This window comes from Polypterus senegalus, chromosome 13 (genome assembly GCF_016835505.1).
Source record: "Polypterus senegalus isolate Bchr_013 chromosome 13, ASM1683550v1, whole genome shotgun sequence".
In the NCBI taxonomy this organism is placed as follows: Eukaryota; Metazoa; Chordata; class Cladistia; order Polypteriformes; family Polypteridae; genus Polypterus; species Polypterus senegalus.
The window spans coordinates 7,154,304-7,167,053 of NC_053166.1; the positions used below are offsets into that span (position 1 = coordinate 7,154,304).

The 12,750-nt window shown below is 40.4% G+C and overlaps 1 protein-coding gene across 2 annotated transcripts in view; it reads right to left on the bottom strand.

Moving 5' to 3' along the window:
- Nucleotides 1–6,922: 6,922 nt before the first annotated feature.
- Nucleotides 6,923–12,750, bottom strand: part of hdac3 (histone deacetylase 3) — a 75,052-nt gene continuing 69,224 nt past the window's right edge. Inside the window, exons 15-16 of one of the 2 annotated variants that reach the window (XM_039774226.1) lie at nt 9,095–9,196; nt 6,923–8,003 (exon numbers count right to left, since the gene is read on the bottom strand). In XM_039774226.1, the coding sequence (XP_039630160.1) occupies nt 9,127–9,196 (70 nt within the window). In that variant the 3' untranslated portion in view covers nt 6,923–8,003; nt 9,095–9,126. Of the gene's footprint in view, nt 8,004–8,114; nt 9,197–12,750 lie in introns of those variants that run through there. The other variant, XM_039774225.1, reaches the window with a different exon arrangement.

Sequence of the window (12,750 nt, forward strand, 5' to 3'; positions counted from 1 at the left end):
ATCCGTGCGTCTGTCACGTTGTGTGTCACTGCAACAAATGCTGCTTCCCCGATTTCCTACAACAGACACTTACGCATTGCATTAGTCATTCCAACAAATGGCACATCATTTGTAGTGGTGCATTTTATTATCCGTTGGAATGTCCAACGCAATGTGTTGTATGAGTACAATGCCTTCTTAGGGGGGCACCGCAAACAATGTTGAGGTTTACCACCCATTTTAAATGGGTATCATAGCTAGTGCAGCTTAATAAAAGGGAGAGGTGGCTGTCTGTGTCCATCACAAACAATTGTAGAAATAAAATGCATTTGCCATTCCAACAGATGGCACATCCCAAAGATTACCACTGCTTTTACAAATCCCCTACCAAATGGCATAACAGCATGGTGCTCCGCAAGTGTCACTGTGGAAGTCTATAGTGCTTATTAAGATTTCAGCCCGTCTTAGATGGGTAGCAAAGCTAATTCTACAGGCGGTGCGTTCAGAAAGCGTTGTAGCAGCCCTACCAGCTGCATATTCAGGCCTGGCCAGTACTTGGATGGGGAAACCATCCAGCAACTGTTTGGGTTACTGGTGGAGAGGGTGTTGGTGACACCAGTAGGGTGGCGCTTATGCAGTGGTCTGTATGTGGGAATCCCAATGTCACTGCTGTAAAAATGGCCCCATCTCTATTATGAGACATAAAACCAAAGTCAGTCCTGAGCCCGTATGCTCATTAAAGAGCCCCGGGCCTCTGTCTTAGAGTGACTGGCATTTCCCGAAATTCTGGCCTCCTGATCACCCAATTCTTCCCCCCCTATCACACTGGCCGTCTCTCTCAATCCTCTCACGGCCCCCCGGCTCATGCTGGGTTTGTGTTTTGGTGCAAAATGGCTGGCGTCACATGATCCAGGTGGGCGCCAGCTGCACGTGAGCAGTGGTTGAAGCGGCACCCCCTTCTCTGTGCAAAGCGCTTTGAGTGTCGTCTTCGTCTTTCTATTCACATTTTGTCACGTTCTGCTAAATTCAGTACAAAAGAACGGCAAAATCAAACACTGGAGTTTACCACCGTTTTTTGCAAATATTACTAAGAATAAGAAAACTGAACTCTCCCATTGAGCCGCATATTCAAATTGTTTGTTAGCGCTGGTCGCTCAGATGTTTCTACACCTTGACTGGAGTCTACCTGTGGACCTGAGTAGTGAAGACGGACAGCTGTGATCCAATGCCATCATGCCACTGGTGACCTGTCACTCAGCAGGACAATGCCAGGCCCGAGGCCTGAATGCTTGTTGTGTGAGGAGGAGGTTAAGAACAGGTGCCAAGAGCACATTGCTGTACCCACCACCCGACAAACCAACTCAGGATCCCAGATTAGGACCCGAGTGCAGCCATGTGACAGGTGACACTTTAGCACCACACTAGTTATGGTGGTCCACAAGGCTCTATCCTGGTCCGCTGCTCTTTTCGATTTACATGCTTCCGGTTGGGTCAGATTATCTCAGGGCACAACGTGAGCTACCACAGGTATGCTGATGACACACAGTTGTACTTATCAATAGCACCTGATGACCCCGACTCTCGTGATTCACTAACACAATGTCTGACTGGTATCTCAGAATGGATGAATAGTAACTTTCTCAAGTTAAATAAAGAGAAAACTGAAATCTTAGTGATCAGCAATAATGGATACAATGAGGCTATTAGAAATAAACTGGATACATTAGGATTAAAAGTCAAGACGGAGGTAAAAAGCTTAGGGGTGATTGTTGACTGTAATCTGAATTTTAAATCACATATTCATCAGACCACTAGGACAGCATTTTTTCACTTAAGAAACATAAGTAAAGTTAGACCTCTTATATCACTGAAAGATGCTGAGAAATTAGTTCACGCGTTTGTTTTCAGTCGACTAGATTACTGTAACGCACTCCTCTCAGGACCACCCAAAAAAGACATAAATCACTTGCAACGAGTGCAGAATGCAGCTGCTAGAATCCTAACTAGGAAAAGAAAATCTGAGCACATCTCTCCAGTTTTGATGTCACTACACTGGTCACCTGTGTCATTCAGGATTGACTTTAAAATTCTGCTTATGGTTTATAAAGCCTTAAATAATCTGCCCCATCTTATATATCAGAGTGTCTGACACCTTATATTCCAAATCGTAACCTCAGATCCTCAAATGAGGGTCTCCTTAGAATTCCAAGAGCTAAACTTAAAAGAAGTGGTGAGGCGGGCAGGCGGCCTTCTGCTGCTATGCACCTAAAATCTGGAATAGCCTGCCAATAGGAATTCACCAGGCTGATACAGTAGAGCACTTTAAAACACTGCTGAGAACACATTACTTTAACATGGCCTTTCTATAACTTCACTTTAACTTAATCCTGATACTCTGTATGTTCAATTTCCTCATAATAACTATTCATAGTGGCTCTAAAATCCGTACTGACCCCAACTCTCTCTTCTGTTTATTTTTCCGGCCTGCGCCACCACCACCTACTCAAAGCTTCATGAGGCTCCAACATTGATGGACTGAAAGCCAGAAGTCTACGTGACCATCATCATCAAGTCCTTCCATGAGAACCCTAAATCCAAAGAGGACTGTTTGATTTATGGGACTGGGTGGTCTCTTGGTCTGGATTCCTTACAGATTTTATTTTTTTTCTCCAGCCTTTGGAGTTTTTTTTTTTTGTTTTTTCTCTCCACCCTGGCCATCGGACCTTACTTATTCGATGTTAATTCATGTTGACTTATTTCTATTTTTTATCGTGTCTTCTATTTTTCTATTCTTCATTCTGTAAAGCACTTTGAGCTACTGTTTGTATGAAAATGTGCTAAATAAATAAATGTTGTTGTTGTAGTTCAGATGGAATGGAATGGAACCAGTGGCAGGTTTTTTTTTTATGGTGGCTGGAGTGCCAATTCTGCCACCAACACCCAGGTTTTCCCTGTTGTGTGGGTGCTCCTTTAATCCCACTGAGCACCTCTGTGGTGGCCTGACTTGCCACACTGAACACTACAGGAAATGGGGGTGACGACAGCAGAATCGCATTGGCTGGTTGTGTGTGCCAGAGGTGCCCAGCAATGACACTGCAGGACAGCTGCCGTCTAAGCGCTAAGTGAGTCTTCAGTTTTGTGCTCTTATTTTTATTTTTTAGGATGTTTGACATTTGTTCTCAATTTCCATCAGTTTAATTTGGGTCAACGTTATGCAGTATGGCTGCTCCCAGAGAACAGATCATAGTACCGAGGGCGATTTGACCAAAGAGAGGAGACCCTCCAGTTTGTTTAGCTAACAGCTCAGCCGTCCTAATATCTCATCCATGGGTTTCTGCTTCAAACTCCCACCGCTGCCCGGGCTTCACTCCTAAATTCACCTTCCCTTAATTTGTACTGCGGTCCTTGATTACGCGACTCGTCGTTTACAGTTCTACTTTATCGATGCCTTTGAGCATTCTGAAGACCGGGCTTAAGTCCTCTTCTTGACACTAAACCAGTCTGTCAGGGTGAAATACGTCCCAAAGTCCCATGGTGCACTGGGCTGCTCTACCTGGCACTTCAAGAGCTGCCCCATCTTTCTTTGGAGTGTGCTGAGCAGAATTGCACACACAATATTCTGACGTGGTCAGCCTTGTACATCACTTAGTCTGTTTATATTAAAAAAGATTTTACAATATAACCCAACATTTTATTTGCCTTTTAACTGCTGCTGCATATTGCTTAGTCCCCCCCCCCAGCCCTTTTTGTATCTCGGTGTCCTTCATCTTCTATTTATAATGGACGTGCCTTTTGCCCCACGTGCAGAACGTTTCTACATTAAACTCCAAGCTACCTGTCCGGGTCTTTTTTTTTTTTTAAAGACTCTTCACTGTCTGCCATTCCTCCAATTTTAGTGCCACCTATGAAATCTGACACGTTTACTAACTACACCAGAATTAATGTCATTAATAAAAATCAGCAGTGGTCTCCCCCAGACTGTCTCATATACTCCGATATGGGGATGCATATCTGAGGAGTAAACTGCAAGGCCAGGATTATAGTGATGTACATTAAAGAACCATCAACAACAAGTCAAATTAATAATAAACTTCTCAAAAAAATGAAAGGAACACTTTGTAATCCGAGTATAGCATCAAGTCAATGAAACGGAAAGGGCTATTGATCTGGTCAGTTAAGTAGCAGAACCGATGTTTGGCGTTCAACAAATGTACGTCACCAAATATACTCGGCTCCAGTGTGCTGGCAAATTGCACTGGGAGCTGACTATAACCGGTTTTGGCGGTTTAAGTGTTAATTTCTCGGCAAGTAGAACCCCCCATCCACAAAAGGTGCTTTGAGTGAGCGGCCATAATCTCATCATCCCTCACCGTCCACACAGGGATGTGTTCCGAGTCTTCTGCTATACTTATGACTGCATGGCTACACGTGACACTAACATCATCGTCAAGTTTGCTGATGACACAGCCGATCTCCAACAGCAATGAGTGGGCTTACCTGGATGAAGTGGAGAGTCCGTCACACTCAGGGTCAGGATGACAGTCGTCTCCTTAATGATAGCAAGGGAAAGGAGCAGATTGAGGGCTTTTGGGTGGGAAAAAAAACAGTAGAGGCACAACCGCCTCCTCAGAATTAACGTCAGTCTGGTGGACAGTTTCAGATACCGAGGTGTCCACATAACAGAGGACCTAATGAGGTCCAAACCCACAAAAACCACGGTAAATTAGGAACAAAGTATTTACCACCGCAGGTGCCTATGGGATTTTAGGTTGATTGTAAAGAACCTCAACATATCCTCCATGGAAAATACCCTAAAATGTAAGGAGTACCACCAGGTTTGGAATCCAAAGGCAGCAGGACCACAAGACTCTGCTGAACTCATCACTGACTTCCAGGACAGTTACACAAAGTGACGTCCGGACCAGGGCACGTGAAATCAGGAGCGACACCAAACATCCCAACAGCGGCCTCTTCTGTGTGCTGCCATCAGAGAATTGGTGCCAGTGTCCGAGGGCCAGGCTGAGAGCTACATGATGCCCCACTGTCAACTTTCACACATCATATGCATCTACGCTTAGAAAAATGAAAACACTTCTTTAAATAATGCACACTTGCTGCCTTGACCTTTATCTCTCTATTATAAAAGAAAATCTTGAGACGAGACGGTTGCCAAGAAATTTTTTTCAAGTCCCACCCTCCTCTCAAACCACGCCCACGCTCCTCTCATTGGTGTGAATGCTTTTGTCACACTCAGTTCCTGCGCTTTCAGCTCTTATAAATTTTTGAGTTTTCCTCACTAAGTTCACAATTAAAGAAGACTTACATGTCCAAATCTTACTGAAGAATTTAATCCTGATGGGTTATCAACAGAAGAAATAAGTACACGGGTAATCCTAGCACCAAGCAACGATGAAGTGTAACGAATTAACGCGAAAATTGCCGATCTGTTACACAGCAGATTGATTAAATGCGTATCAATAGACTCTGCTGAAAGAGTTGGTGGTGATGATGTGGAAGATTAAAACATCAACTAAGAATATCATGTAGAATATCTATAATCGCTAACACCATGTGGTCTTCTGCTGGCTGAATTACTGTTGAAAGAAGGATGTAAGGATCATAATGTTATTCTGTAATTTATGTCTGAGTGATGGGTTATGCAATGAGACAAGATGAGTAGTATTTAAAATTGGTCGAACAATTCTGACATGTAAAATTTTAACAGGCGACAAGAAAGGTAATGTAGTACATCTAACATGAGACACCAAAGGAGCTCTCGATATGCCATTCGTATTAAAACGTTTACAGTTTCCCATTAGAATAGCTTTAACAAAGACAATTAACAAATCACAGGGACAAACATTTGAAAAAGTCGGTTTATTTATTAGAGAGAGAAACTAAATTCAGTCACGGGCAGCTAAACGTTGTGTTGTCACGATGAAAGACCAAACACGGTGTTGTGATGTGAGATTTTGCATATAACTTGATAAATATTTTGTATGTCTTAATTTGTAACTTAGACAAAGCAATGTAATATTAGTGTTACATTATTGATAACAGCAGCAATGGTTTGATGGTTTAAGAACCCCTTCCCCTCCACCAGGACTGAGTCTGTTTGAATTTTACGGCAGGATTTGGGGGAAGAGCCTGATACCAGTTTGGCAAGTGTTTCTCTGCTAAAGTCTCTCCCTTCAACCCCTGCAAGAAAGCCAGGCTGTTTAACTGCCAAGCTTTACCTTAACATATGGTTTGGGGGGGTGGCAGGAGTTAAGATCTTCTATTTCCCCATTGGTCTGAAGAATGGCTGTTTGGAATTGACTTGTATCAGAAGCCTTTAAGTACCACAATGCCCTATTGGCTGTAGGGGTTGGACAGAACATCTTTAAATTTACTTGCTTAACCTCACAATCTCTCTCTTACTAACATCTGATGAAGGAGCATCTCTCTCTTACCAAACTGATGAACTGAAAGGACAACACAATGGAGAGCACAGCTCGGCAGCCATATTGAGACAGGCATGCGGCCTTAACTTGAGACATTAGGTAACAAACAAGTCTCTGTGCTGCCTTAAACTACACATCACCATTTAATCAGGTTGTATGGTTGCCAATATTCAAATGTACTTTGCATATTTTTATTATTTATGAATATTATCAATAATGCATGGTTTAAATTGTAACTTAACTCCTGCTTGTCTTTTACTATACCTAATTGCCTGAGGTTATACATGTAGAAGGGAAGTTGGGGAGCAGTCATATACAATAATACCTTATAAACAGCGGTAAGTCTGTGAGATTTGAGGTGTTCTGAATAAAAATATTAATAATACAAAAGGGGCAAGTAGAGCAATATAATACACTACCAAAACAAAACACAGAATCAAAATTTAATGCGATAGACGAAAAGTTAATTCTAAATATTGTTTTTACTGAAGTTTTACAGTAAAAGTGTAAGTTTAATAAGTACTTGCGTGTTAATTTCAAAGCCAAACAGAACGAAAACATAACACGTAACGAATACCTCTAACTCAACATGAAACAGAATTTTCTTTCAATTTATTACATTTTACTGTTTTTTACTCTGGTTAATTACATGCTGTAATGTAAAATAGTTAGTTCTGTTATGCATACGTAACAATTCCCATGAAAATAACAACCTGTTTAAATTGTACATCTGCTTTCCCACACGCGAGCGGCAGATCCGTGAAGTGGCTAGCAGGGTTGGTGGGCGAAGTGAGCGGGGTGCAGAGCCCCCTAGTTATTTAAAAACTTTTGTATTCAATTTCTGTCTTTATTATGTTGTTTTTACATCACACCGTCTTGGAGTCGAGCAGAACTAAGCACTTGACCACATGTTGTACTGTGCATAATTGAATTGTGTGTGACTAATAAAGTTTGATTTGAATTGGACAATTCTTATTACAGGAAGTTCCTAATCAGTATTGGCCTTATTAACACTTTGAGGGATAAATATTTTTTCCAAAAAACACAAAACAACAGTTTCCCACAGAAATCAACATAAAGCATCTGTTGCTGTGGCCACCAGGAATGCGCAGGAGGCTGGTTGCCAGGCTGTCTTCATGGGGTGGGTTGCGGGGGGCAGTCATGGTTGCAGTGCATCACAATCTGGTTTGTATTTCTCGTCATTGTAAGTGGTGGTCCTTCCAGGCAAATATTGCCATAGGTTTGTCGGCTACACGATCCTATTCAGCACTTCACATTCATTTTCGATTAAAATCGGAGTCCGACAAGTCCGAGTCCAATTCACTAATAATATGCAAAACATCGTCCACGGAGTAGTTTGCTTTACGCATTCACTTCCATCCCTCGCCAGATGTCGATGCCATTTTTGCTGTTGTTTGCTCCTCGCTACTCCAGTGAGCGGTGGGAATCTCGTTCAAAGCAGTGACGCTAACTTTCATCCTAACCAAGAGAATCCAACTAAAACATCACAGCGGGTTTGTCTCGGTTTGCAGTTGATTACCACCGTCAAACCCCCTCCTGTTGACAATGTCGACATGTGCCCTGAAAGAGTTAAAACACACCTGATCAGAGCCTCCGTTTGTGGGACGAGAGCAAAAGCCTTACAACGGCCCTCACAATAATGAGAAACTACGTGAAGAAGACAACAAAAAGTGAATAAAAAATAAGAACTTTATTCTGTCTGTGGTAGAGTTCCACGTAAGTCATAACTTCAAGCCAAACAAATTCTTTTCATCAAGTGTTTGTTTTTTGCACAACCGTGATTTCTTTTCCCAGTAGGGGTCTTAAGGGCTTTGATTTCAGCATTTGAGCCAAAAGACCGACTGGCCCCCTTGGACCCCAATAACTGCTGCATCCACAGTCCTATCATTAAGAACATTAACACAACTCAAGAATAAAAGAGAAATGCATGATGATCTCGAATCAAAGAAATGTGAAAGAATTGAACTGTACGTGTCTCTAGCTTTACATGCTTGTTTAAAATATTAACAATGTAATAAAAAAAAATAATGAAGTAGCTCTGATTAATATTTCAGAAGTCAATGACACGATACTTTTAAGGCCTATGGAGCTGCCTGTTCAGGGTGACCTTTGGTTATTTAAAGAAGAAAAAGAAAACGACCAAAAGTGTACAGTATACTCAGTGCCAGAGCTTTACCACAGATACAGTATACAAAAACAAACGGCGTATTTTACTCAAATCATACTTCACAGAAATGTTTCAAAGGGTTCTGCCCTGAAGCAAGTGCATTTATCTGGAAACCACAGTACAGCAGGCCGAGAATAAATGGACTGAAACTCAACCAAAAGTGCCAAGTAAAATAAACGTATGCCTCGGCACTTTGACATTTTTGGCAAATTAACGTATCCTTTCATCTAATTTGGATACATTAAGGTTCAAGGTGGTGCTGTCTATAAAATCAAATTTATTCTACTGAGCGCTGTTTCAGTTAACTATTACAACTATAACATGGTACCATTTCTGAGCGCTGCAGCTCTCAGCATTTTGCTGTATGTCAGTCCCTAATATCCCAGTTACTGGAATGACGCGTAACATTAATGTTGTGGACATCACACAGAGCAGGGGCTCCCAGTGGAACAGGGTTCAAGTCACTTATCATCCTAGGACCTACTAAAAAGGCGACCTCCTCCCAAAGTCGGTCCCTCAGATCTCGACATCACTTTCTTTATCATTATCGTGGTCTCCATCATAGAACTCATTGGCTGGCTCTGGTCTGTTAAAAAAAAAAAAAAAAAGGAGAAAAGCAGGTTAAAACAGACCCAAAAAAATAAAAAATACCTTCCATATGTTAGCTACCCCATGTGATAGATAGATAGATAGATAAGATAGATATGAAAGGCACTATATAATAGACAGAGGGATGTGAAAGGCACGATATGATTGATAGACACATACAATAAATACAATAGATAGATGTGAAAGACACTATATAAGATAAATAGATAGATAGATATGAAAGGCACTATATAATAGATAGAAATGAAAGGCACTATATAATAGATAGCAAAATACCCGCGCTTCGCAGCGGAGAAGTAGTGTGTTAAAGAAGCAATGAAAAAGATAAGGAAACATTTTGAAAATAACGTAACATGATTGTCAATGTAATTGTTTTGTCACTGTTGTGAGTGATGAGTGTTGCTGTCATTATATATATATATATATATATATATATATATACTGTATATATATATACTGTATATATAAACATATATATATATATATTTGCACACACACACATAAACATATATATATATATATATTTCTACATATATACACATACATATACATACACACATACATACATACATACACACACATATATACACACAAATACATATATATATATATATATAAATACACACACACATATATAAACATATATATACATATACATACATATCTACATATATACACACACAGCTATTTCATATCAGTGCAATAAGCTGCTTGTTAAAACGGATAACTCCCGCTCTTACGTGCAAGTCTGCGTGGATATTATGAACTATCGTATTTAAGTTCTATTTAAATTTTAAATAGAAGGAATCCAAGCAACTATAGGCCAGTAAGCTTAACAAGCATCACAGGAAAATTAATGGAAGGAATTATTAAGGATAAGATTGAGCAACACATGACAAGGACAGGAGTTATTCTGAACAGTCAGCATGGGTTCAGAAGGGGGAGGTCGTGTTTTACTAACATGTTGGAATTCTATGAGGAGGCAACAAAAGGATACGATCAAAGTGGAGCTTATGATATTATTTATCTGGACTTTCAGAAAGCATTTGATGAGGTGCCACATGAGAGGTTGGGCATCAAGTTAAAAGAAGTGGGAATTCAGGGTGATGTTTTTAGATGGGTGCAGAATTGGCTCAGACACAGGAAGCAGAGGGTGATGGTGCGAGGAACCTCATCAGAACTGGCTGATGTTAAGAGTGGTGTTCCACAGGGGTAAGTGAGAGGGCCGCTGCTATTTTTAATATATATAAATGATTTAGATAGGAATATAAGTAACAAGCTGGTTAAGTTTGTAGATGATACCAAGATAGGTGGATTAGCAGATAATTTGGAATCCGTTATATCATTACAGAAGGACTTGGATAGCATACAGGCTTGGGCAGATTTGTGGCAGATGAAATTTAATGTCAGTAAATGTAAAGAATTACACATAGGAAGTAAAAATATTAGGTTTGAATACACAATGGGCGGTCGAAAAATCGAGAGTACACCTTATGAGAAGGATTTAGGAGTCATAGTGGACTCCAAGCTATCAACTTCCAAACAGTGTTCAGAAGCCATTAAGAAGGCTAACAGAATGTTAGGTTATATAGCACGATCTGTGGAGTACAAGTCCAAGGAGGTTATGCTCAACCTTTATAATGCACTGGTGAGGCCTCATCTTGAGTACTGTGTGCAGTTTTGGTCTCCAGGCTACAAAAAGGACATAGCAGCACTAGAAAAGGTCCAGAGAAGAGCGACCAGGCTGATTCCAGGTCTACAGGGGTTGAATTATGAGGAAAGATTAAAAGAGCTGGGCCTTTACAGTTTAAGCAAAAGAAGATTAAGAGGTGACATGATTGAAGTGTTTAAAATTATGAAGGGAATTAGTACAGTGGATCGAGACTTGTATTTTAAAATGAGCTCATCAAGAACACGGGACACAGTTGGAAACTTGTTAAGGGTAAATTTCGCACAAACATTAGGAAGTTTTTCTTTACACAAAGAACGATAGACACTTGGAATAAGTTACCAAGTAGTGTGGTAGACAGTAAGACGTTAGGGACTTTCAAAACTCGAAAAATGTTTTCTTGGAGGAAACAAGTGAATAGGACTGGCGAGCTTTGTTGGGCTGAATGGCCTGTTCTCGTCTAGATTGTTCTAATTGTTCTAATTGAATTTTTATTTAGTCGACAGAAATATCTTTGGTAGGAATGGTAAAAACAGACAGGAATATTATTCCTGAATAAATCAACTCAAACCTTAAACAACTTATAATATTTTGCTCTCCATAAAAATATATCCTGTCTAAATTATACAAGTTAGAAATAAAGTAAACGTTAAAAGAACAAACATTCAAATTTCTTTACTCTTATGTAATTTTATATAAAAATAAACTTCAGATTTTAAATATCCCAAAAGATTTTGCTGTCCATAAAAATATATCCAGTCAAAATTATACAAATTCAAATATGAACATGCTGCATAACAAAACCTGGAAATATAAATAAAATGTGTTCCTTTCAGCAATAACAAATCAAATCATTCAGTTGTCTTTGCTCAGATGTCATTTTAGAGCTGGACGCCTGGCATCTTTTTGGCCACAGGTTCGTTTCTGTTTGGTGTGAGGTTCTGTGTTGTGGAGATTCTCAGGATGGATTGCAGGTGCTCATCAGTGAGGCGACTCCTGTGTGCTGTTTTGTTAGTCTTTATCACTGAGAAGAGCTTCTCACACAGATATGTGCTACCAAACATGCACAAGGTTCGAGCCGCATGTAGACGGACTTTTTGTTCTTCAAAGTCACCAAAGCGCCGTGCAAACTCAGTGCGCTCAGTTTATCAGCAAAGTGCGATTTGGGAACACCGTAGTGACGACTTGGTTTAACATTACTTGGCAACAGGGAAAGTGGGGCAAGGTGCACTGGTGCATTTGTGTCTCCCATAAAAGCAGCTTCACTTGAAATCACTTTGTGATTGTGCACGGGTAAAACGTCCGCTAAAGTGTCAGATTCTTATTTAATTCTTCTGCTTTCTGTATCTTCTGCATTGCATTCAGGTCTTTCAGGTTACCCTGATGTTTTGTCTCATAGTGCCGTCTTAGATTAAATTCTGTAATTACAGCCACATTAGCTCCACAAATGAGACACACGGGTTCAGTAAACATATACTCAGCCTCCCATCGGTTTTAAAGGCTCTATTTTCAGAATCAACTTTTCTCTTCAGCATCGTGTGAGCTAGCTTGCAATAACTTGCAGCATCATAAGCTAAACTTGATTAACGCGGTAAGTGTTCGGCCAAGGCAGCTGAAGCGCTGCATTATGGGATCTGTAGTTTATTGTGTTACCAGCGCTTCATATACCGGGCTTTAATAACAATAATACAGTATATAAAATGATCTCGGGCGGATATAATTACGCGGGCGGATGTGGCCCGCGCCCTTGAGTTTGACACATATGGACTAAATAGAACTTGAAAAGATATATTTTTCAAATGTGATCGCAATTCAGATAGAGTTGGCGACTACAGCCTGCATGCCTCAATAAGTCATCCTCC